At 33.1% G+C, this 26,568-nt stretch overlaps 1 protein-coding gene across 1 annotated transcript; it reads right to left on the bottom strand.

Moving 5' to 3' along the window:
• Positions 1 to 20,060: 20,060 nt before the first annotated feature.
• Positions 20,061 to 21,475, bottom strand: LOC145640838 (SKP1-like protein 1A). Its single transcript, XM_081692075.1, has 2 exons — positions 21,088 to 21,475; positions 20,061 to 20,440 (listed from the first exon to the last, which is right to left on the bottom strand). Exons 1-2 carry the CDS (start codon positions 21,403 to 21,405, stop codon positions 20,258 to 20,260), a joined length of 501 nt encoding a protein of 166 aa, XP_081548201.1. The 5' UTR covers positions 21,406 to 21,475; the 3' UTR covers positions 20,061 to 20,257.
• Positions 21,476 to 26,568: the final 5,093 nt, after the last annotated feature.

Genomic DNA, 26,568 nt, shown 5'->3' with positions numbered 1-26,568 from the left:
TTTGATTAATTAATTTATTATTCATGTTTAAAAAGGATTGATTTTGAAAGCAAGTTGGATTTATGGAAAAGGAGTTTGGATTGTTTTCATTAAAGGTTGAATTTATTGGATTTAAAAGAGGATTTATTGAATCTTGGATTTATTGTTATTTATGCTTTATAAGAATTTTGTTAATCCCACTATGAGGATTTGGTTTATTGATAAGGCCTTGGACTTTGCATGACCGGGTCTTTCCTCAAGAATAGCCTTGTAACATAAGGAGACTAGCTTGGGGGGTGTGCACACTTGGGAGAGGAATTGGTTTTAATATGAGGAATTGGTTTTAAAATAATTGGATTTGGTTTTATTGATTACTGATATTGGAATTATTGAGAATTGGTTTTAAACCATGAGTTTGGAATTATTGGATTATTTATTGGAAATTGGTTTTAAAGCATGTTTGCGAATAAATTGAGTTTAATTATCTTGCACTTATCGTACTTAGCATATTTTGCTAACTCGTTCTTCTTATTTGTTTTGGTTCACCCTGTTTACTGTAATGGTAAGCAGTGTTGCTTATTTTCAGGTTGGAGTCAATAAATGATGCATTGGAGTCCCGGGATTGGTTTTCACTAAATTAGGAATTTGGTCTTGTATCTATTTTGAGTACTCATAACATTGGTTACTATTATGGTTATTATTAATAAAGAAGAGTATTGAAGTTTCCGCTGCAAAGTATTGTTATTTTTAGTAAGTTGAGTAGCCTTGCGTAATCACGCGGCGGTAATACGCCTAAGTCTATCTCTACGGCATAATTATACGTATTATACTAGTATTTCCGTAGAGGGAGATTTGGGGGTGTTACACTCCACATGGAAGAAAGGCATGAACGAGGTTTATGAGTTTTCCAAAAACCCATTGGCGACTCCTACTTGTTTTTTACAAAAAAGTGTGATGAGAGTATCATTTCTAATTCAAGGTCTCCCAACACAGTCAGGAATTCAAATCCTAATACACCCTAATAAGTGTAAAGTCCTAGGATTTTAAATGGCCATGGGCATCTAAGGAAGGACCCCCTTACGATGGGAACACCCTCCTTACCTTGCCATTGTATGTAGTCTACCTGAGTTAATCTATAAAAATTCTGGGATGTACTCTCTCCATCCGAAATAAAGTCTGATATAAATTATTTTAAGACAATTATCAAAAGAGGATGAGAAAACAACAGAGGATGCACAAAGAATTCCAATTAAAAATCAAGACCCGGAGCAACTGGACGTTCCAGAAGAAGTTCAAGCTGAATCACAAGATGAAGTTCCAACAGAAGTTCCAGTCAACAACAATCAATAAAGGTTGTATCCAATCAAGGAATTTGCACAAAAGTTCTATGAGCATCCAAAATCACATCCAGTTGATGCAATCATGAGCGATATCACTGTAGGAACTCAAACCAGATCTTAGCTTAGGAACTTCTGTGCATTTTATGCATTCATTCCTTTCCTTCATGGAACCTAAGAACTATGTTGAAGCTTTAACTGACGCTTATTAGATTAATGTTATGCAAGCTGAACTAAATGAATTTGAAAGATATAAAATTTGGCACCTGGAACCTAGACCAAGTGATCAAAAGACAACTGGATTGAAATAGGTATTCAAGAACAAACTAGATAAGCATGGTATTATTACAAGGAACAAAGCAAGATTGGTTGTACAAGGTTTCAATCAACATGAATGAATAAAATATTAAGAAACATTTGCTCCATTAGCCAGGTTAGAGGTTATTCGCTTAGTTATTGCTTTTGCTGCTTATATGGAATTTAGGTTGTACCAAATGGACGTAAAATGTGCATTTCTTAATGGATCATTGAAAGAAGACGGCTATGTGGAACAACCTCCTACATTTTAAAATCCAGAGTCTCCAAACCATGTTTACAAGCTTAACAAAGCCTTTTATGGTCTTAAGAAAGCTCCCAAAGCATGGTATGAAATATTATCTAAGTTCCTTTTAGAAAATGGTTTTAAACGTGGCAAAATTGATAAAAAATTGTTTTTAAAATCAAATGGAGCTGATATTTTAGTTGTACAAATCTATGCTGTTGACATTGATGCAACTAATGAATCCTTATGCAAGTACTTTGCTGACCTTATGAGCGGGGAATTTGAAATGAGCATGATTGGTGTGTTAAACTTCTTTCTTGGATTGCAAATTAAGCAAACTAAGGAAGGTATTATGATCCATCAATAGAAGTTCATTAAGGAACTAGTAAAGAAATACAAGGTTGATAATGCAAAACCAAATCTCCTATGGGTATAGCTACAAGATTAGATGAAGAACCATATGCAACTTGCATAGATCAAACTATGTATTAAGGTATGATTTGATCTCTACTCTACTTAACAGCTAAAAAACCTGACATATCTTTTAGTGTAGGTTTATGTTCCAGGTTCCAAGCCAATCCAAAGGAGTCTCACCTAAAAGTAGTAACTTCGTTACTTAAAAGGAACTGATGATTTCGGTCTCTTCTATCCTAGAAGTGACTCATTTGATTTAAATGGTTGTACTGACCCTAACTATGCTGGTGATTTGGTTAATAGAAATATCACTTCAGGTATGGCACAATTTATAGGATCTTGTTTAGTTACTTGGGGTTCCAAGGAGCAAAACACAGTTACTTTGTCTATAGCTGAAGCTGAATATGTAGCTGAAGCAGCTTGTTGTTCTCAAATGTTATGGATAAAGCAACAGGTTAGAGATCTAGGTATTTTATTTGAATGTTGTAGACACCTAAAAAAAGTCTCTCCAAAACCAAACCCGATGATGAACATCCTTTACCGCCATTATTGGTCGGGCTGAGTATTTAATCATGGAGTACTTAAATCTGATAGGTTGTCGTACACTTGTCAAAAATAAATTCCTAACAAAACCAACTAACAATGTAGTAGGGTAAGTAGGGTCGAATCCACAGAGAGATGGCTATTCAATCTAGCTTTCAAGGTATGGAGAAACTAAACTATGTCGTGAAATTGGGATGAAAATATAATCTAAATTAAAAGAGGGAAAAAATAATTAATAAAAAGATCTAGGGTTGTGGTTCACCATGCTTATAGCTCTAAATCTATCAAATATCAATAACAATTCAATCAATCAATTATCTAGAGCAATTGCTAAGCCTACGGTCGGGTCTTAACGCTCTCAATTCAACATATGCAGTACGGTCGCTAACATAATAAGAATTGCTAATTGTAGGGAAGCCTCTAAAAGTAAGATCTTTCGATTCAAACTCTTATTAACAAGAATTAATCAAACAATTGATCAGGTTGCAAGATTAATAAGAAAAACACTATCAATTAGAGATATCAATAATTAAATCATAAATAATATCAATCAAGAATTAAAGTATAAACATGGATTTCCAAACCCTAGAAATTAAACTACTCAAACATGAAAGAAATAATTAAAGCTAAATCTAATAAAGAAAGCATAATTAAATTAAAGAAATAAAATTACCTCAATGAATAAAATTAATAAACTCAAGAACAATCCATGGAGAATCCATGGAGTTGCCCATGAGAAAACTAGGGCTAAGAAAACAAATGTAAAAACGGCCTAAGGGAAAAAATAATAATCCCTTCAAGTATTTATAAACTTTCTAAATTCTAATCTAAAATTAAATAAAGAAAAGAAATAAGAAAATAAAGATTACATAAGTTGAATTATTATTGGATGATAGAAGATGACGTGGCCCGAAGACTTGTGACGATGTGGAATGAAAAAGCTACTCGAGACTTCAAGGCTGCTCGACCAGACCTGCGGGCACAGGCTTGTGGCCGCGGGCTGGTAGTAGCTGCGGCTGGTGTCGAGTGGTCGCGGGATAGGGGCGCAGCAACATCCCGCGGGTGGCTGACTGCATTGCTTGAATTCAAACGCCTATAACTTCCTTTCTAGAAATCTTCTTGAGGCGTTCGACCTATCATTGGAAAGCTCTTCAAGTCTAGTTTCCAACGCAATTTGAATCGCTTCAATAAAATCTGTATAACTCAAGTTATGATTAATAGAGTGATCAAAGGTCTGTTTTGCTACTTTACAAACCTTCGTTTTTCTTCGTTTCTAACTCAAATTCATTTCCGTAAAGTACATAACGACCCTTGTGAATGCTATATTCATGTCTCATGAACATATTAATCAAAATCAACATCCAAAAACATAGGATCTCCAATTAATAAGCTCAATTCATCGGCTTCCATCCAAATATCATCTGAATCAACTCCAAACACTACGAAAGCGTCAAAATGTCTATCAAATCACCTGAAGCATTAAGAAAAACACAAACGGAGCGTAATAGTGTACAAAACAAACAACTTATGTATTTACGACCTAAAAACGACTAAAAGACCTAAAAAGCAACTATAAACTTAGCATAAACGTGCCTATAAATCCTATATAAATGTGATTCATCAAATTCCCCCAAGCTAAACCGTTGCTTGTCCCCAAGCAACACTAGACTCAAGACGGAGAAACAAGACCAATAAGACTTCCAGGGAACCAGAATAAGACCGACCTGACTCTCGAGCAAACAATCAAACCAAAGTTATTAAGACCAAAATTTAGCTCGGATACAAATAGAACCACTTAACATCACGATCCACAATTGAAACCAAACTTGGCCACAAACGATTTCCCAATTAAGCTAGTCTTCGTCGCATACCTTGTAGAATATAAATATTTGATGCAACAAAGGGTAACTTGACGATAGCAAGAAATAACGTTCACTCAATCACAAAACACAAATGCCGATCAAAAGGACTTTATAAGCTTGTAATGGGGCTAAGGTAAAGGGGTGGGATAATATTTAGGAAAATGTGAGTAAAGAGCCAACTTGGGGAGTAAAAACATAAACGCGATCAAATAATGATCTAACTCCAATTGACATCACCAACTTTCTCCAAACATAATAAAAATCCAAGATTAAAATCAACTATACATCGTCATGAATAATTTTTTCTTTCTTTTTCCTTTTTCTTTGCCTTTTTCTTTCATTTCTTCGGCTTTTTCAATGAAGTACACATAAACAAGATTTTTATTCCTTTTTTTTTTTCCTTCTTTTTTCAAGTAACACTTCTCAACTATAGAAACAATTTTTTTTTTAATATATATTCCACCATATTTTGCATAAATTAAAGCTTGACACTCAAACAATAACACCACATCAATAAGCTCCCCAAGCTAGCTAGACTTGGGAATAGTAACCAATGGGGCTAAAGTGGCTTGTAATGTAGCTATATATCAATAAATGGACAAGGCAACAACATGGGTGAGCAAAGGGAACAAATGTATCTAAATATCATCTGAAGGTTACCTAAAGAACATGGCCTTTATCATGTGCGGCATGCATGAATCATAATTAAATTACTAATAAATCTCAAGCCAAAGTCATTGAAATAACAAATTGCATCAATCACACAAACACAAAGTAAGGTGACATAGCAAGAGAATTTGCTAGCTATACTTGATATGGGACAACCAATCTTTCCACAAACCATTCAATTGATTCACATAATGTCAAGTAGTTAGCAATGTGTAACACAAACCGACTGAATTTTAGAATTATAACTGAGATCAAAAGAAGCTCAAGAGAGTCAAACCAAATCCGCACACGGTTCGAAGTCAAAAATATGAAAAATAGACACAAGTATGCACTATCAAAACAACTAAAAAAAACTAAGAAAGCAATACATTGTTTTTCGTTGTATGTAAACTCCCACCCCTAATGAATGGTACAAACCATACAACACCTAAAAAGCAATAAAAAATAAACTAAACACAACTAACATGCACAAAGTGATGATTATAATCATCCTCCCCCAAGCTAAACATCACATTGTCCTCAATGTGAACAAAGAGGAACTAAAGCATAAATAAGGGAGAGACACAACTCACAAAGGGGCGGGTAAGCGAAGGGAGCGTCAAAGGTATAGACACCTCCACCACAATTGGTAGTTGTAGTTGGGTAGCCGACGTAGCCAAGGAACTTAGCTATGTTTGTACCTAGCAAAAGACGTCATCACTAGAACACACATTAACATTATTATTTAAATAACGAAAAAAAATTGAAATAAAAAAAAACAAAGAAAATTGGGTTGCCTCCCAATCAGCGCTGGTTTTTAAGGTCCCGCACGACCTTACTCAATTCGTCAATCGGAAGAATCCAATGCCTTGAGTAACTTATCATACGCCCCTGCAAACATATCATTGAGAACCACATATGGCTTGACTACAAGCACACAAAACTTGAAATACAGGGGGTTAGAAAAAATAAAAGAAAAATAATCGGAAAAAGAAAAGTTAAAGTAATAAGAAAAAGGAGAGTATATACAACTTACCTTTGCTTGCTCCTTAGGCAATTTAGACCTTTTTTAATAAACATCAAGGTCTACATGGCCAAATGTATCATGGCATGGGGACATTTTAAGAAAGTAAGGATGATTCAACATAGTGAATGAAGGAACTAGATTAAACCTCTGGGAAAACGGGATATAAAGGGTTAGTCGATTAAGCTCAACATCAATGCATTTACCTTCAAATTCACCCTTATGAGTAAACTTGTCAGTAAAATCTTCAACTACCAAAAGATCCAAAACCAATGGTTTCTCAACCAAAGACTTAACAATAATTGGTTGTTCTTCCTTTTCCACTACCTCTATATCTTCATTCCAATTATTTTCACCATCAGAATCATAAAGAGATGAAAGATTATTCTCCTCTACTATACTTTCATTTGACGGGGAGTAAATATCATAAGTCAAATTAGCGCTTTCCTCCACTGAAATACAATCCTCAAAACCAATATCATTATCATCATGTATCACATGTTGGTTAGCATATTGTTGCACAGCAAGTAATTCAATAGATTTTGAAATACGTTGACAATCATGCATCAATTCATTAATCTCTTCATGCTGATAAACAATAAACTCATTCATCATATTAAAAAGTTCCCTACACTCCGATGAATTGGGTTGAGTATAATTATCCAGTTGAGATTGGTAAGAGGTATTAAAATCAGGCATATAAGACTCACTAGGGTAATAAGAAATGTCACAGGAATTCATGCAATTATTATGTGAATTTTGATAATCAAATGATGTATCAAACATAGAAATATTAACATTACAATTCCCGAAATTATAATCATATTGCCCCTGGTAATTTTTTTTTTTGACACAAGCCCCTGGTAATTAAAATCATTCATCCCATACGAATTATAATCATACCACGCCATAATGACAAAATCAGAGTAAAACAAAAAAGAAGTATATACAAAATAAATAATTAAAATATATACAAGTTTAGTTCAATCAAAAATAAAAGTCAAATCAAATTAAGCCGTCTCCCCGGCAACGACGCCAAAATTTGATAGATTGTCGTACACCTGTCAAAAATAAATTCCTAACAAAACCAACTAACAATGTAGTAGGGTAAGTAGGGTCGAATCCACAGAGAGATGGCTATTCAATCTAGCTTTCAAGGTATGGAAAAAACTAAACTATGTCGCGAAATTGGGATGAAAATATAGTCTAAATTAAAATAGGGAAAAAATAATTAATAAAAAGACCTAGGGTTGTGGTTCACCATGCTTATAGCTCTAAATCTATCAAATATCAATAACAATTCAATCAATCAATTATCTAGAGCAATTGCTAAGCCTACGGTCGGGTCTTAACGCTCTCAATTCAACATATGCAGTACGGTCGCTAACATAATAAGAATTGCTAATTGTAGGGAAGCCTCTAAAAGTAAGATCTTTCGATTCAAACTCTTATTAACAAGAATTAATCAAACAATTGATCAGGTTGCAAGATTAATAATAAAAACACTATCAATTAGAGATATCAATAATCAAATCATAAATAATATCAATCAAGAATTAAAGTATAAACATGGATTCTCAAACCCTAGAAATTAAACTACTCAAACATGAATGAAATAATTAAAGCTAAATCTAATAAAGAAAGCATAATTAAATTAAAAAAATAAAATTACCTCAATGAATAAAATTAATAAACTCAAGAACAATCCATGGAGAATCCATGAAGTTGCCCATGAGAAAACTAGGGCTAAGAAAACAAATGTAAAAACGGCCTACGGGAAAAAATAATAATCCCTTCAAGTATTTATAAACTTTCTAAATTCTAATCTAAAAATAAATAAAGAAAAGAAATAAGAAAATAAAGATTACATAAGTTGAATTATTATTGGATGATAGAAGATGACGTGGCCCGAAGACTTGTGACGATGTGGAATGAAAAAGCTACTCGAGACTTCAAGGCTGCTCGACCAGACCTGCGGGCGCAGGCTTGTGGCCGCGGGCTGGCAGTAGCTGCGGCTGGTGTCGAGTAGTCGCGGGACAGGGGCGCACAACATCCCGCGGGTGGCTGACTGCATTGCTTGAATTCAAACGCCTATAACTTCTGTTATAGAAATTTTCTTGAGGCGTGCGACCTATCATTGGAAAGCTCTTCAAGTCTAGTTTCCAACGCAATTTGAATCGCTTCAATAAAATCTGTAGAACTCAAGTTATGATCAATAGAGTGATCAAAGGTCTGTTTTGCTACTTTACAAACCTTCGTTTTTCCTCGTTTCTAACTCAAATTCATTTCCGTAAAGTACATAACGACCCTTGTGAATGCTATATTCATGTCTCATGAACATATTAATCAAAATCAACATCCAAAAACATGGGATCTCCAATTAATAAGCTCAATTCATCGGCTTCCATCCAAATATCAGCCGAATCAACTCCAAACACTACGAAAGCGTCCAAATGTCTATCAAATCACCTGAAACATTAAGAAAAACACAAACGGAGCGTAATAGTGTAAAAAAACAAACAACTTATGTATTTACGACCTAAAAATGACTAAAAGACCTAAAAAGCAACTATAAACTTAGCATAAACGAGCCTATAAATCCTATATAAATGTGATTCATCAAAATCCATGTTCAATCCTAATACATTTCATAAAACAACCCAATTACTAGCCCATTTCCCCAAAACATAACTTATTTTTCTCTTTTCGTGCCTTTAAACCCAACATTATTCATTTCGTGTCCTTTAAAATCATTAATTTCGTGTCCTTTTTATAAAAACGTTTATACCAGTTTATTTTGGTCCATAATCTGAGTCCAATGATTTTATAGTTGGATGGGGCTTGAAAAAATCTTTCCCAATATATATTGTAAGCCCAAATATGAGTTATAACTGTCAGAAAGTTATGGTCAGAAAACTAAACTGAGCACAAACCGAACCTAAGCCCACCTTTACTATGACCCAACGATCATGTGGAGGGTCCAAAAGCTTTAATCCCATCCTTAAACCAATTAGGATTAATTGGAAGCTTCTATAAGTTTCTAAAATATCTTAATTATCCCTTTTGAAAAGATAAGATTAAAGAGTTTGAAATTGAATAAAACTTTTCTTTTTGAAAGTCCTAATTCTATCCGAATTGAAAGACGTTCAAAGATAGTCAGATATTATTTTCATGCCACATATTTTTTATCCAAATCTTAGGTGGTTGGATATCCCTTGAAATTATCTTTCCAATGATATATTATAATATCAATTTCGAGCTATAACGAAAAAGATATGATTGAAATACCAAACTCTATCCAAAACTGACACTGTACCACTATTTCGGCCATATATTTTATTCTACAAATTATTTTAATCGTATTATAATTGGATTAGAAAGTAGACTTCTAGAGCATTCCAACGACATATTTTTTATCTTCTTCCGGTTTCTGGATCAAAAGATATGTTTAAAACAAAAATCGCAGAAACTGTTGTCTATCGAGTTTTATTCTGATTAAATTCAAATTTTATCTTAATTCTTCGATTCTTCTTTTTTCATTATAAATAGAGGTCATATCACCCCTTTTTCAATCATCAACTAGCTTGATCACCAAATCATTTTCTCTTCCTCTCTTCTACACCAAAAATCATTTTCTTCTCTATGTCTCTCATATTCTAAGCTTTAAAACTATATTTCTAATTACACCATTCTTCCCTTAAGCACTCCAAGGAGTCCATACTTAACAAGAGGTTCCGTCCTTAAACCAAGGCGTGAAAGGTATATATAACTGAGGGTTTGGACCAAATCAAATTTACTTTTATTTAATTTAATTTCAATTTAATTTATATTTTTATTGAAGTTTCTAACATTTTATTCATGATGAAGCAATTCAAGTAAAAGCCAAAAGTGAGTAATTAATCACTTAATTACTCTTATTTTAATTTTTGTTGCTAGTATCATGATTAGGTTTATTTATATTTGATTTAACTAATGTTATTATTGTTGAATTGCTTTCAATATTAATGTTTATTCTATTACTATTTTTTATCACCATATTGCATGTTTAAATGGAATATGTAATTGAAAATCACGCCTAATAAGATAATTTGGACAATCGGTTTAGGTTCCTTTTTAATCTTGTTATTAATCGAAGTGATCACTAATATTTTAGAGTTATATGTTACATTAATATTTCACAAATTTAGCTTAATAATAGTTTGGAGCAAATTGAATATTTTATTTTCATGCCTTTGAGATCGCAGCAGGAATCACTTTTCACTATAAGAATTGAGTAGAGGCTAATACGGGCGAATGTGACTCCATGAATCACTTCGTACCATCATCCCCGATCCTCCTTTTGTGGTTTCGAACCATATGGAGTTAGTAATCTCATGGATTATGAATAGGGTGTAACCTTCACGGATCAATCGTTGTTGCCTATCGTTGTCCCTTTATCATGGTTGCCTTAAATGATCCGTGAACAGTTTACAAGTTCCTTAAAAACTTGATGGCGGCTCCCTACTTTCCTTGTCCTTAATCGTATATGTCAATTCCCACTTCCTATGAGTGCCAAGCATATTCACAACATGCTTTAACGTAGGCGCACTTCGAACGATACCTACAAATGTGTTCCTATTTATTATGACAATACTAGTGCTATATGTATTTCTAAAGATCCAGTTCAATATTTAAAGGTCAAACATATCCACATTAGGCATTACTTTCTAAAAGATAATGTGGAGCGTACATTAAGTTAGAATTTTGTCCTACTGAAAATCAAATTGCAGATATTCTAACAAAGCCCTTTAACAGAGAAAGGTTTGCAAAATTGAGATTGGAACATGGGATGATCAAGCTAACTTGATTGCTTCTGAAGCTCTAAGATATGGAGAAATTAGAAATAATGTAAAAAGAGCAAAAAGAGCATCTAGCACAACTATGGTGTGCTAAACATAGCTGAAGTGTCACCGTTGGTCAATTTCTAGAGGTTAGTTCACAAACACTCTACTACTTATGTAATTAGTAATGTGCATTGCATGTGTGTAGAAAGTGTGTTCCAAATATGTTTTTTCTTTTTGGAAAATAAATTCTTTGGAAATTAATTGAATTTGGTAATAAAAGAATTTTGGATAAAATCCTGTTTAAATTTTGAAATAATTTTAACTTGTTCAATTATTGACCAAATGGTACAAAACTTTCTATTTCTCTCACACATCTTCATTGAATATAAAAGGCATCTTCACCCACCTTACATCATCACTGTCCAATCACATTTACCCTCTATGAATTTTTTATTCAAAGCTTCTCAAAACTTCAAAATTTCAATCTCATGGCCATTATCACTTCCCTTAGCTCTTTCGAAAATTCCCAAAATGAGCCAAAATCATAACCCCAAATTGTCTCACCCCTAACCATGGTTTCTTACAAAGAACAAGAAACAACCCAAGTCAAAACTACTCCAAAATCTTCCACTACAAATAGAAACTCTAGAGAGAAAATTTCAACAGAAAAAGAAGTGGAAACCTCCAACATTTTTAAAAAATTGAAAAAGTAGAGAGAAAAGAAGAACAAAGGGAAGTCAGTAGAGGAACATATCAAAGAGGTTGAGGATTTTGTGGTTGAAACTGTGGAATCTAGAAGGAAGACGATCATATGGAGGAAGACGTTACGGCTGATCAATCAGAACTTGAGGCTCAAGTAGGAAGGTACGTGGTTGGTCCTAGAATTGATTTTACTTGGTGTAGGAAGGCTAGATTTTTGGAATTTCTGAATTTGATTAAATTTCTAGAGTTAGAGTTCTTACTTTCTGAATTACATGTATCAAATTGCAATGAACAAGGGATAATATCAAGTGAAGTAAATGAAATAAAAAATTGAATTTGATGTGGAAACCCTAGGTAAAATTCTGAAAGCACCAACTAAGGGGTATGAGACTTATATGAAAGGAAAATCTACTGTGAAGGTAGGAAACTTTCTAGGAGGTGATATTGTTGAGTTTCTAGGAGGGAAGAGGGGGAAGAACACCATGAATCATAATGATCTATCCCCTATGAACAAACTGTTGTTTAACTTGGTAAAGAAGACAAATCTGCGTAGAAATCAAAAGAAGGGAGAAGCATGCTTGATGGATATGGCTTTCATTTTTTTTTATTTTAGAAAGAAGATTAAATTCAACTTTCCCTCCCCCATGTATCAACATCTTGCTCACTGCGTTCCTAGAAAGAACAAAGTGGGATATAGAGCTATTCTATCTACTGTGTTCAAATCACTTAGGATAATTTTAAAAGGGAATTATGATGCTCTAGAAGAGAAGAAAGATAATGTGATAAATGATGAGACTCTACTTGGAATCAGTTTGGAAGTGGTGGTGGAAAAATTAAAAGAGTTGTGGAAAAAAAGAGAAGAAAGCCACTGCTGGAAAAAGGAAAGAAGGAGCTGCTTCTAAGGGAACAATTGAGGAAGAGCATAAGGCTATCAACAGGTTCTCTCCCTCAAACAATCATGGAAAAACCTTTGGAGTTGGATGCTAATGAAGTTGTGCTTGAAGGGCAGGTGTCTGAGCTTACTAATAGAGCAAAGGTTGCTGAAATTAAGGGAACAATTGAGGAAGAGCATAAGGCTATCAACAAGTTCTCTCCCTCAAACAATCATGGAAAAACCTTTGGAGTTGGATGCTAATGAAGTTGTGCTTGAAGGGCAGGTGTCTGAGCTTACTAATAAAGCAGAGGTTGCTGAAAAATAACTTAAAGAGGCTATGGGAAAAATACAAAAGTTGGAGAGAGGACTACAGGGACTTAAGAAGAGCATTAGGGAACAGAAGCTAGAGTTCTAAAAGGCTATCAATAACTTGGAAGATAAACTGGAAGCCAGTATTGAGCATCAAAAGCAGAACAACAAGAAGATACTGGAGTTTCTTCAGAGATGACCAGTTTATATCTCTCTAGCCTATCATTAACCTAGTCTATTTTCAGCCAAGCCTAGCCTTAATCCTTTCTTTTTGATGTCTTAGTCATGAACAATTTCAGTTTTTATTTTGTTAAAGTTTGAAAAATATTTTGGATTTGTAATTGAATCAAGCAGAATTATCTTTGGATTTTAATGAATATTTGGAACTTTTGCCTATACATGTGTGTTTTATATGTTATGAAAGCATGTGCAGGAAAGTGGAACTAAAAGAAGATAATTTAGTAGAGATGCCTTCAATTTCCCACACTCGATGAATTGCTTGTAGGGCTGTGGCTATGTGCTTAATAACTTGAAGTGTAGGAATTTTTTATAATTCCAAAAGGGGGAAAAGAAGAAGCAAACTTGAAGGCTGAATTTGTTCTAGGTTCCAGTTGATAAAGTATCAGAAGTTTCTCTGATGCTGTTGTGTTTTAAGTTTATGTTGTAAGGTTTTTATGATTGTGAACAAATGATGATTATCTAACTAACATGTGTATTGAGATGTGCATGAACAAGTCATGAGGCAAGAAGATGATTGAGTACAGGTTAGATAATTATTGAAGATGGTTCCCAACATACAATGTATGGATCGTGCTTAAGTTCCTCGGGGGGAACACAAAGAGAAGAAGAGTTTCCAAGGGGGAACACAAAGAGAAGAAGTCTAAACGTACAAACGTATTGTTAGACTTTGTATGCAGTTCCTAAGAAGAATGAGAAGTAGTTCTTTGCAAGGAATCAGCAGCAATTTATATGTGAGAACAAGAGAAGAGAAGTTCCTTTGAAGGAACAGAAGCTTTGGAGTAGAAGCTTCAAGACAGAAAAATAGGAGTATATTTTTCTAGGAATCATGTAAGTATGTTGGACACGAGAAATTGTTTAGAACATGCCTATGGAACTAAATTGGAACTTCAGTCTGGAAAGAACTGACAGTTTGAAAGGAAGAGAAGTTCCTTACGGGTGAGTCTAAAATTCGTGTATAAGAGAAACACACGTTTACACAGCACTAGAAGTCAGTTTTCCATGTTAGTAGTCATTGCATTATCTTTGCCTACTTTCTAGGTAATTAGTTTTGACTTAGTATAATTTATTTTAAATAGATTTTTTTTATAAAAGATAAGTTTTTAAAAATAAAATCTAATTTTCTTTTTAGTCAAAATGATATTTTATTCTCTTTATTTTCTCCTATATTTTAGGGATATGTTTTAGGTTGTTTCCTATCTAATCTCTAATTGGTTTAATATTTCAAATTAAATAAGATAGTTATTTTGGGATAAAATATTTTTATAAAATATTTATTCTTAATGAATAAATTCTGAATCAGTTTTTAATTGATAAAAATCTGATTTAGTTAGTATTTTATTTTCTTGTAACTTCTATTTTTATTTATTAAGTTTTTGGAAAAATAAAAATTACGTTCAATTTGAAACAACTTTTTACAGGAGAAAAATATGGAGATCATGGAGAAAATGTTTTTTACTCCAATCCATGTCTTCCATTACTTCTTATGTTCATGGAGTTAATGGAGATAATGCCTAGAATTTAGGAAGCACTACTATTATGATTGAAGATCATGGGATGAATGGGTTTGTCTTTAAAGCACTATAAAAAGAAATGTTTTCATTCATTCCAAACTGTCTGGCTTAAGTGAGTCATTCCATAATGGAGTTCGTCCCAAGTGGTAGAGCAGTAGAAAAGAAATATATTTTCTCTCCACGTTGGTGAGCCAGTTCCTCCAAGTTCCAAGTTCCTTACATATCTCAAATTGTCCAACATATTAGTTTTATACATTATATCTTTTATATGTATTTGAGAGTTGTTTAAGGGTTTGAGTGAACTCTTGTAATGGGGAATTAATAAGGGTTTGAGTGAACTCTTGTATTGGGGTGAGAACTTGAGTGAGTTCTTTGTATGTAGAGAAGGCTTTGAGTGAAGCTTGAGAGAAAGAGAAAGAGTAAGGTTTTGAGTGAAGTCTTGAGTGAGAAGAGAGGTCTTTGAGGGAAGATTTCGAGCAACTATTAGAGGGAATAGTTGTTGGGGATATGAGTTCGTTTAGGAACTCGATAGAGGCTCAAGTTCCTCATAGGTTGTAACAGAGTCATTGGCCTATTTTAGTGGAATGTTTTGAGTCAAAAACCCTTTAGGTCGAGGTTTTTCACTTCCTATTTGGCCTAGGAAGTTTTCCTCGTAAAATCTCTCTTGCACTATTTCTCTATTGCGTTAAGTTTCTTTTAATTCCGCAAAAAGTGACTAGCAATCTCCATACTACAATTCACCCCCCCTCTTGTAGTATTTCATCTAAATAACAGTTTAGTTTAGAGTTTTTGTTCTGTTTTTGTTTTGTTTGTTTTGTTTTTTTACGCTCTATTTATTTTAGATTTTTGCTTTTGTTTAGTTTTATGTCAATAAAAAAATACAAAAATAACGAACTTCATTCTATGTGGTTTAACTTTCCTTAGAAGTTTGCTAAAGTTTTCATCATCAAAAAGGGGGGAATTGTTGAAGCTTAAAGGTTTGATGATGATGCACTTAAATAAAGCAAACTTCAAATTAATAAGAGTTCTCTAAGTGTTGTGACTAGAACAGAAGAAGTTGACTTTGGAAGTGGAAGGGGATCCTAACTATTAAGACTCATAGAGATCTCAATGAAAGTTAAGGAAGATAGGAGAAGATTTCCCTCACAGGAACTAACTAAGTTTCCTAACAGGAACTTGAAGACAACAAGTTAGAGTGTTGACTTGGTTTGCGTTGAAAACAACAAGTTCTAGAAGAACTTGGCTTGCGAAGTTCCAATTCAGAACTAGAAAGCAAGTTACAGTAGGAACTTAGTCCTGGACTGTGTGAAGCCTAAGTATCCTAGAATACAGAGTATTGGCGAAGCAAATTAGTTTTTTTTATTTTTTAAAGATTTTATCATTTAGATTTGCTGTAAATATGTTAAGTAGTTTTACTCGTGACTTATTATAAATGTGACAAAAGGCTTGGGAATCTTCTTAAAATAGGAAAGTTTAAAAAGATAAGTTTTTAGGAAAAGATTTTCTATATGATTTATTTCTTAAAAACCGATTATCAAAAAGATATTATTCATTTTGATAATTTATCTTTGATAAGTTTCCTAAAAGATTTTCTTTAAAATAGATTTACTTAAAACCGTGTTTTAATATTTTGGTAAAATAACATATTTTTCTTTTGAAAACCCTACTTCCTATACAAGCAAGTCTTGTATAAATTGTAGAAATCCTAATTCATTATTTTCTGTGAGTTTATGCGTGAAGAAATCGAAGTGTGCTTAATTGTGTAAGTTTGCCAAGTCCATAACTTTGTCATATTAGTTTCGGATTTCATGCGTAGCTTGTCTCTTATATAATAAGAGTCTATATTTTGTAATTGGATGGGTTCTTGGGTGTGTGTGTAATCTATCTTTTCATATAGTGTTGTAGGCTTTTAGGTTGAAGCTGACTGAGTAGTGTTCAGGGAATATGAGTGAATCAAAGTCAAAGACTTAGGTTGGGTAGGATAGGGTCCTACTGGGTAGCAAGTTCAGTCAGGAACTTGTGAGTAAATGTCTGATTAATTATAATAGGTTGTAACTTGTGTGTTTACCATATTATAGTGAATTGGTTTAGTTTTCAAATCCCTTAGAAACATCGAAGTTTTACTTCAAGTTGGGCCCTGAAAGGTTTCCTCGTAAAATATGAATTGTGTGCATTGCAAGTTCCTTTACATTCTGTTTTACATTCTGCAAAGAGTAGTCACTAGGAACACTACAATTCACCCCTCCTCTTGTAGTGTTCGTCTCAACTAACAGTATTGTACTTCACTAGATATTTATAATATATAAACAAAAGTTAGCGCGCGGTATGTACATCTTGATAACAGTGTAACACATGAACATTCCATCCAATCTCTCTCGTATCTATTCGTAATCTAATAGAGTATAAATTAATTTTTAATGATCTTTTCAATTTGGTAGTTTGTAATAAAAACATTCTTGTTGATATTTTCGACTAGAACTTGTGAAGATCCTTATCCACGGGGCAATAATAATGTTGAAATTCATTCAAGAAGAGATTAATCAATGTTGTTTTCTAGTTAATGCTCGTTAATGACTTGATTAATGATTGTCGCATTTAATTACAAGGTGTTTCGTCCCGAGAAAGAGCGTTTATTTGATACCTTATTAAAAGCTCAAATTGTGTTAGGAACATCCCATTATTATTTATTAGATTTGATAGATAAATTTTACATTTACATGCATGCAAAATTGACAGCTCAAATACATTTTTCAACGACTTATATTTGGTAATATTGGAAAGACTTTAACCATGTGACCAATGAGTGCTAAAAACTGTTGGTATTTTTTACGACCACAAAACTGTCGGAAAACGCCAACGAAAAAAATGAAGAAAAAAAACTTAAAAAGCCACCCACTGTCCCCCACCAACAGCCACTCACAATACCAATCTCAGAAAATAAAAAGAAAATAAGCTCCGAGAAACTAACAAACTAAGAGCTTAAGTAAACATCTAAAAGTCCAAAAAAATCAACAAAAAAGTTAAAATTATGAGCTAGATTTTACCTACCATTAAAAAAATCCAAACTATTTTATATCACCCTAAGAAAAAAAAAAAAGTTGATTTTACCACTTGAAATCACCATATTAAATTTAAGGAGAGAATTGAAATCACAAGCAGTTGCACTCTAGTAAGGATAATGTAGGTTGGATAGAAATTATGAAAAATTAAAAACATGCTCTAGAAAAGAATGGCACGAGGACAGTACAACGGAAGCAAGATCTTCCTCTCGAAAAAATCCTTTTGGCATTGATTGGTGTATCGGATCAAATAAAATTCCAATGGGAGAATTAAATAGTTAAAATGTGGACTTGTTGTCTTTAGTAATCAAAAAAAAGGGAGGCATTGATTACACCAAAAATTTAGCACCCGTGGCTAAAATGGTAAAAATACAAGCCTTAATTTCTTGTTATTGCAGCTTCTATAAACTAGGAGCTACATTAGATTGGTTTTCACAATGTCTTTATAATGGGAGATCTTGATGAGGAGGTATACATGAAAGTACCTTCTAGTTTTTACTCTTCATTCTTACCCTAACAAGGTATGTTGTCATCGAAATTCTCTTAATGGCATTTAATAAGAACCGACGTGTTGTATTCTGATTACTATTGTGTTTATGAAACTCCGTGTGCTTCGAAAGAGTACAGTGTCTTATGTACGTACTTCGATTATTCTTTATTCACATATACTAATTATTGGTTCTATACAAATCAATGTTCTTATTTATATTATGTTGATGATCTTATTACTTTTGGGAATGATATGATTCTTCTTCTTTAACGACATTCAGTGATTATTTTCATATGAAGGATCTTGCATATTGGTTCTTTGAAATATTTTTTTGGCATTATTGAAGTGGCTAGTAGTTCTTCTAGTTTGTTTCTTTATCAAAAGAAGTGTACTCTAGATATCATTTTATGTGGATGGATTATTAGTTACGAAACCTATTGGATTTCCTATTGATGATTAAAACCATAAGCTAGGCTTGGCTAGTAGTTTTGCACTCTCTGATCTTGAAGCTTATCAAAGGCTTATTAGTAAGCTGATTTATATCACGGTCACTCGACCAAATCTTTCTTATTTATGTCATGTCTTATTAGAGTTCATGAAAAATTGAACACCGGGAAGCATCCTTAAAATAAGGCTCATGTGATATTTGAAAGGCACTCCTGGACAAGGAATTTTTTTAAGTGTTGATAGTGATTTAACCTTGCATGGTTGGTGTGATTAAAATCGGCTCGCGTATCCTCTTACACGTAGATCTTTGACTGGATGGATCATGTTTCTTGTTCATTCTCCCATTCCAGACTAAGAAACAAATCATTGTTTGTAGTTTTTTGACAAAGGCAAAAATTAAAGTGCATTTATTTTGAATTCTATCACTTGTGAATTAATGTGATTAAAGGGGATTTTATCATGTATAGTAATTGTTTCTCATAAACGAACTGACCATAAAATTTAACTGTTATTTTGTTCACCCATGCAAGGCCCTTGGCAAGACGAAATTGGTTTATTTATTACATAAGATGGGAATTGCTTCTTACCTCCACTTAAGGGGTGTTAGGATTTGTTAAGATATTTTATAAGTTACCTCAAATATATGATATGGTTTGATATTATTTTGATTGTGTACATCTTAATTTTTTTTCCATATCTTTGAATGGAAGATTGTACGCCATATATGATATATATGATCAATGGACCAATCAATGGGCAGGCTTTTAAGACCTTTAAACAAATCTTACAATTTTAATTGTTGTCAAGTTGAACTCAAAGCCTCCACTAAATTAAGAGTTGTCAAGTTCTTATTCATGTTTAATGTTACAATTAAGTTACCTTTCAGCCTAGTAAAAAAAAAAAAACAAATTAGGCCCTGGTTAAAAAAAAGTTATTTAGGAAAAAGGCTTAGTCCCAAAATAACTTGGAGTCAGCTAACATGAATTTCCATAAGGAATCGTACAATATCATAAAGAAAAGAACATAATTTGAAAAAGTGAGTAAAGTAAGAAAATGAAAGAGGATTCAAGAAAAAATAATGAAATTTTAAAGGAAGCCAAGAATGAAATTCAAAAAAGTTTTAAAGACGATGGAGTAAATAAAAAAATAAAGGTTTGAGAAAACTTTAGCAAAGGAAAATAATACAATTCAAACAACATTAATGAGCTAATATAATAAAATTAGATACGAGTAAAAAAAAATTAAACAGACAAAAAATAACATGCAAGACATAGATTAATACGATAACTGGAGAAGCAACAATGTCAATTATTCGGAAATACATAAAATCATATCTTTCTTAAACTCGTTAATAAAGAAGAGTTCATCAACTAAAATTTTATGAAGTAACAACAACATCAGCAAATCATATTTCCTTCTGTCAATTTCTTCGCAATTGTTGTCTGAATATCAGCTTACTCACGATCATCAAAGGCCCATTGATGTTCCCTTCGAATTTCGGCTTCTTCTTCAGGAGTAAAATCATTGACGATGTTGAAGATCTTCCTTACCTCCTCAGGACTTTTAGACTTTATGATATCGGCAATGGCTTGGCAGGTCAAGTCTAGTAAACCCTTTATGTTCAAGTAGTTTGCAGCCTGCACGAATATTATTCACTTTAGTACTTTAACTAATGCAATTAATTAATATTTTATAAATAAAAAAGGCTAATAAAATTGGAAGTCTATTTTTTTACCTTCAAATTTTAGGGTTTATGTGAAGGTTAACTTTTGATGACTATCAATTACTCCGTACTTCAAAACTTTTATGGTATTATCTATTGATTTATCTCTAACTCGTAGTTATTATTATAATCGACATATATTTATAAATTCAACTTTTAAAGTAGAAAAATTACATATAGTGGTATCTTCTTAACTAGGAATATTATCAATTATGTAGATATATGTAATTAATGTATATTGATACTCTCATATCATAGTCTCATATGAATGGTTACCAATTAATGAATACAATAATTTAGTATCTCTTACATTAAATAATTCAATTAGGACCGTGTTTTTTCTATATCAATGAAATGGTTAACCAATTAATAAGATAATTTATTCATCATAAAATTAAATATATATGAAAAAATTAATTAAAAACGAAACTTGGTAGTTTTAATTATTACCCTTTCTTCATCTATCTTATCAAACATTGGAATGTAAAGAAAAACAACCGAAAGAATTCAACAAAATCAACAACAAATAAAATTATTAAATCAAAGAAAAAAAATACTCACGAGAATGAGTTCAAAGAGGGTCTCTTGGTCAATTTTGAGGAAGTTTTTATCCCATTGTTTTATTTCATCTTCAATGGTTTTGGATTCGGGGTTATCGGCAACAATGTGCTTGTTGCAATACTCGATAACCTTAGAGAGAATTTTAGAGTTGACATTAGGCACCGGAATAAGATTGTTGTTGTCGCCGAGGTCTTCGATCATGAACTTGAGAGTTTGAGAAAGCCTTGTTGCGTTTTCGTCGATTTCGAAAAACTCCTTCTCGGAAGACCTAAGAATAAATTTTTTGAAAGATGGTGGAGAAGAGGAGGATGATGCCATGGTATTGGAGTTTTCTTGGAAGAAAAAGAGGAGAGAAATATTTTATAAAAGTATGACTTGTTTTGAGAATATGTTGAATGATGAGACTTTAGAAGACTGCTATGGTTGTTTTTATACTGTTGTAGGGGATTCTAGAAACATCTTACAGGATGCTATCTTACTTTTTCCAATAAATCCTATCCTATCCTATCCTATCCCATCATATCCAGCTATCCTATATGATTTTATTTTAGGGTATGATTTTATTTTACAATGAGAATGAAAAAATATATAGTTATGTGAGGTTGTTGTTAAAATTGTCAAAGTAAATACAAGTATTTTCCATTTATCAATTTTTTATTATTCTATTATTTCTTTTTAATAATTTAATATATTGTTATCTAACTCATCCAAACATAGGTGCCTAAATAAAAGTATCAACTAACATGAACACAAAAAATATTGAATACTCAACCTAAAAAAGCACACAAGCATGTTCTGGTACTGGCTTTCTTATATTTCTCATCTGCCTGCATGATTTTTCTCAAATAATTGTAGTTGCAGAATGAAATTTCTTCAAGTATGTGGTTTTGTTTTACACCATATTAAAATAGATGGTTGTTGGGTATCCATAATTGCAAGTATTGAATCTGGATATAACGGAGATGAATTTCAATTACCACCTAGAAAATTTCTAGACCTTTGGATGACTTAGCTGATTTTCCACCTTTCTTCACCTTTGGTTTTGAATCTACAGTAAAATAAATGCAATCAACATATAGAAATGAAAGGATTAATGTATGGTGTTACCTTTATTGGCTTATTAATTGCTTAGATGAGGAGTTTTGATGAAGAATAAGTGACATATCTATTGTCTTGGGGGGATGGAGCGTGTTTCGACATTTAACATGAAATCCTTATTTGGATTCATGTTATGAGATTAATGATTATGATGAGGAAGATATAAATTTAATGTGTTTTTACTTGTTAGTCTTTTCACAATTCGAGAATGGAAATATAGATAGTGGTATTATGATATTAGATTCTGGTGAGTAAAGTTTCTAATCGTCCTGCTTTCTACTTAGGGATCTAATTTCATTGTTAGTTTGCGCTATTGTGGAACTTGCTGCATAAGTGTTTGTTAAAATACAAAATCTTCTAGATATTATTATGCGAATATATTTTGTATTTTTGAGTTAATATTATGTTAGCATTTGGTCTCTCTATGTACTGGTATATCTATTAAAGGGTAGATACAACTCCAAATTAAGAAGATTTACACCACAATACAATATTCAGAGTGACATATAACAGACACCGGTACACGACATGATGATAATTTTTATACTGTATTTTATTGATTTTAATAGCATAAGCTAATCAAGTGCTGACTTAGGTTGTCCCTAGTGAAATGTTGGAGCATTCCATCTTAAGTTTTGTTGCTTCTTTGTCACTGTTAATATGTTATTATGGGTTGTTACCTTGTGCTCATCTTTGGGGTGGGTGGTAGTTCCAAATTACCTACGATTGAAATATAGAGTTATTAAAAGCCTTTTGTTGTACACCATATCTTGCTTGTGTTTCTTTTTCCTCTTCTTAAATACTCCTAGCATATGACCCAATCGATTTTTGAAGTTAGTCCGGTTGAATAATATGTAACATAATCTAAGCCCAAATTTAATTTTCTTAATGTCTTTAAGTGGCATAAGGTCTTAGTTATTCTATTTGTTGAGGATTTGTTAACTTGCTTATGCCTACTAGTACTTTAGAAATTCAGAAGTTCATCCTTATACAATTGCTTGTTTTCTGATTATAGATTGTTGGGGAAGTGTTGTCAAAGCAAGTAATTATCCATGTTCTAGTTTAACATGTTAGGAAGCATTGGTTTGTGGTAAAAATTAAGATTTATGTTTGTATAGGTCCTTGATATATCCTGCTAACCTTTTCTGTTTTTTGTTATATGAATGGAAACTAATTATGCCATCTGATGTACACATTCTATACCATATTTTACCCTCAATTTATAGCTATTTTTGTATGATTTCTAAGCTCTACGGAGCTATTTCTCGCTAATATCCTCCTTCTAGTGTGGCTTGGTCTATTTGATTGATTTTGTAGGCATATGAAGATTTTCGGATGATTTGGACGCGTTTTGGATAGCCACGAGAGCTTAGTAGGATGGAAGAGATTTTTCCCGTGTCCGCCCTGGAGGGCAACATTGCCCTGGCAGCCAGGTCAAAGAAGAAAAGAAGTGAAAAAGTTCAGCCCCCGTCCGCCCGGACCGGGCGGCATTGCCCTGGCAGACCGGGCGAACAGGATAACATACGAAGAACCAAGTTGTTTGTCGCGCCCGACCGGGCGGCTTTGCCCGGTCTGACCGGGCGGAGTTTCGCGCAATCTATTTTCACTAGTTTTCGGGTTTTTTATTTTAAGGGTTATAAATACCCCCTTGTAAAGCCCGACTAGGGACTTAATCATTATCTTAGCAGTTTTAAAACACTATTAGAACCCTAATATTCTCTCTAGATCTAGATTACATTCCACTTTCAAGTTCTAATCTTTGTTCATACAAAATTGGTACTTTTCTTCATTCAAGTAATTGGTATTCATCTTTATTTCTTCTTTTACTTTTAATTGCTTATTAATCATGTTTTCTTCATTGATTATTGTTTTTGCTTTCATTAATATGTGTGAGTAGTTTCTTTATTCCAAGATCTAGCGGAACCCGAATATGATTAATGCATGATTTAATTCTTTAAATTCTCTAATAATAATTGTAATTGATATGTTTAATTGATTATGCTTATGCCAATACTAGATTAGGGATAATTGGTATTGTTATTAATCCTTTGTTTTAATCGCAACGGGAGTTGGGTTTTGACGGATTTGAATAAATCAATTAAGGGTTTGACATTCATCACGGGAGTAGTTGAATGGATAATTAGGAAGTTAGAGTAATGTGCTTAAGGTCTTTAATTTACATGATTCCACGGAAGTAGGCTTGATTGTGATTAGAGAAGCCATTGATAACTCGAGAGAGACCATTGGTATTACTCATGGATTACTTTTCCTCTTAAATCAATTGAATTATGTGTTAGGGGTAGAACGACTATTGCATTAATTGTATTCGTGGTGAAGCTTGATCTTGGATGTTTTTAGCCTTAATTTGTCATTTTATTTAGATTTAATCGTTTTAACTAGTCCTTTAGATATTGATTCTCATTTATTTGATTTGGTTACATGCTTGGTAATTCCTTGAGTCTATTTAATTGGTTGAACCATAGTCTCTTGGGATCCCGACCCTTGCTTGCCCGTCTACATAGTAGTGGTCTAGTTAGGTTTATTTTTGTTAGGTACGCGACACGCCTATCAAATTTTGGCGCCGTTGCCGGGGACTAATGGTTCTATACTAGTTATTTGTGATTCGTTTTTACTAAGCTTTATCTGTTGCTTCGGCTATTGTCTCTTGTGTTCATGATTTCTTTGCTTTTAGTTCTTTGTTGCATGCAAACTCGACGTTCAGGGTCAGACAATTTAATTCCACTTGATTCTGAAATTGAAGCAACTACAAGGAGACGAGGAGGTAGAAGAAGAAGGAGGAATCAACATCTTAGAAACATGGTCGATCCAGGCACAAAGTCTCTTTTGGAATATGGCATTCCCGATACCACAACGGGACTCCTCTCTAGCATTGTCAGACCACCCATTACTGCTCAAAATTTTGAATTGAAGCCACAGTTCATTCAATTCATCTCTTATTGTCTTTTTAAATCTAGAAATATAACTACTACAAAATTGGCCAAAGAGACCTCAAACAAGAGACCATTTAATTAAATATGCGGTCTCTTGATTTCAAGAGACCCAATATTTCAAATGAATGGTTTCTTTTTTTTAATCACATAAATAAATAAAGAGAGAGACCCTTTATATAAGATAAGTGGTCTCTCCTTTTATTAATTATTAAAATAAATAAAAGAGAGGTCATTTATTTAGGAGAAGTGGCCTCTCCTTTTTTAATTAAATAAATATATAACGAGGGAGACCATCTATTTTAAAGAAGTGGTCTCTTATTTTTTTAATTACTTATTAAATAAAAAACATTTATTTAGGAGATATGGTCTCTCCTTCTTTTAATTAATTAAATAAAGAAAAATTTGTCAGGAACTACACGCTTAATAGGGGTATTTGGAAACAACTACCCACTAAAAAATTTTATCAAAAAAACTACCCCCTAAATTTAAAAAGTTAGAGTAGCACTACCCATTTGCATTTTCCGGCGAAAATGTCCGTGCGTGGGCCGACTTTTTCAATTTTTCCCCGAAAAGACACGATGCAATGACAAGTTGGACCTTAATTTGTAACCCTAGGATAACCAATTTGAATTAAAAGCAGCAAATTCAACCAATTTCAAATTATCCCCAATTTCTAAGAACCCCAATTTTTCTAATCATTACACCCTAACATCAAAATTCATAATTAATGGATTAAAAGAGAAGAATTACCTATGAATTACATACCCTACTTGTTTTGACTTCTTCAATTAGGGATTTTCAGAAGAAAAATTGAAAAAGTGGGCCCCACACGCCGGACTTTCTCGCCGAAAAATGCAAATGGGTAGTGCTACTCTAACTTTTTAAATTTAGAGGGTAGTTTTTTTGATAAAAATTTTTAGTGGGTAGTTGTTTTTAAATACCCTTATTAAGCGTGTAGTTCCTCACAATTTTTCCTTAAATAAACCCTTCTTTTTCTCTTTTCCCCCTTTTACAATTAAAAAACAAGCAAACCTCATCTCTCTGTTGTTCTCGCTTGCTCCTCCTGTCTCTTTCTCTCTTTAACTCTTCTCTCTTGATTGGGTTTTCACCGCCACCACAACACCACAACACCTTCCACCGCCAGCCCACGCCATGCATCTCTCTATTTCTTTTCTTTCCTCATTCTTCTCGAATCCCCTGTCTTAAAGGCGATGATGGAGACAGTGGTAGCGATCTGCAGGGGCGGATCTATTAAGGTGCACAGTGAGTCACGTGACTCACCAGCACAAAAAAACAAAAACAAAAAAAAAAAATCTAAGAGACCGCCTATTACAGATAGGCGGTCTCTTTGTTACTTCTATTTGAGATTAGCCTATTGTCAGTTTTCTAAGTATCAAAGAGACCGCCTATTAAAATATCTAGATAACAGGTC

This window comes from Chenopodium album, chromosome 7 (assembly GCF_948465745.1).
Source record: "Chenopodium album chromosome 7, dcCheAlbu1.1, whole genome shotgun sequence".
Taxonomy (NCBI): domain Eukaryota; kingdom Viridiplantae; phylum Streptophyta; class Magnoliopsida; order Caryophyllales; family Amaranthaceae; genus Chenopodium; species Chenopodium album.
The sequence above is the reverse complement of the archived record's forward strand: the minus strand, read 5'-3'. Positions and strand labels throughout refer to the sequence as shown.

Excerpts from the sequence above, each read along its gene's own strand:
- LOC145640838 (XM_081692075.1), bottom strand. The coding sequence starts at position 21,405 with ATGGCATCATCCTCCTCTTCTCCACCATCTTTCAAAAAATTTATTCTT. Across the intron at positions 20,441-21,087 it reads CCCTCTTTGAACTCATTCTC|GCTGCAAACTACTTGAACAT; the intron begins GTGAGTATTTTT and ends ATATTCGTGCAG.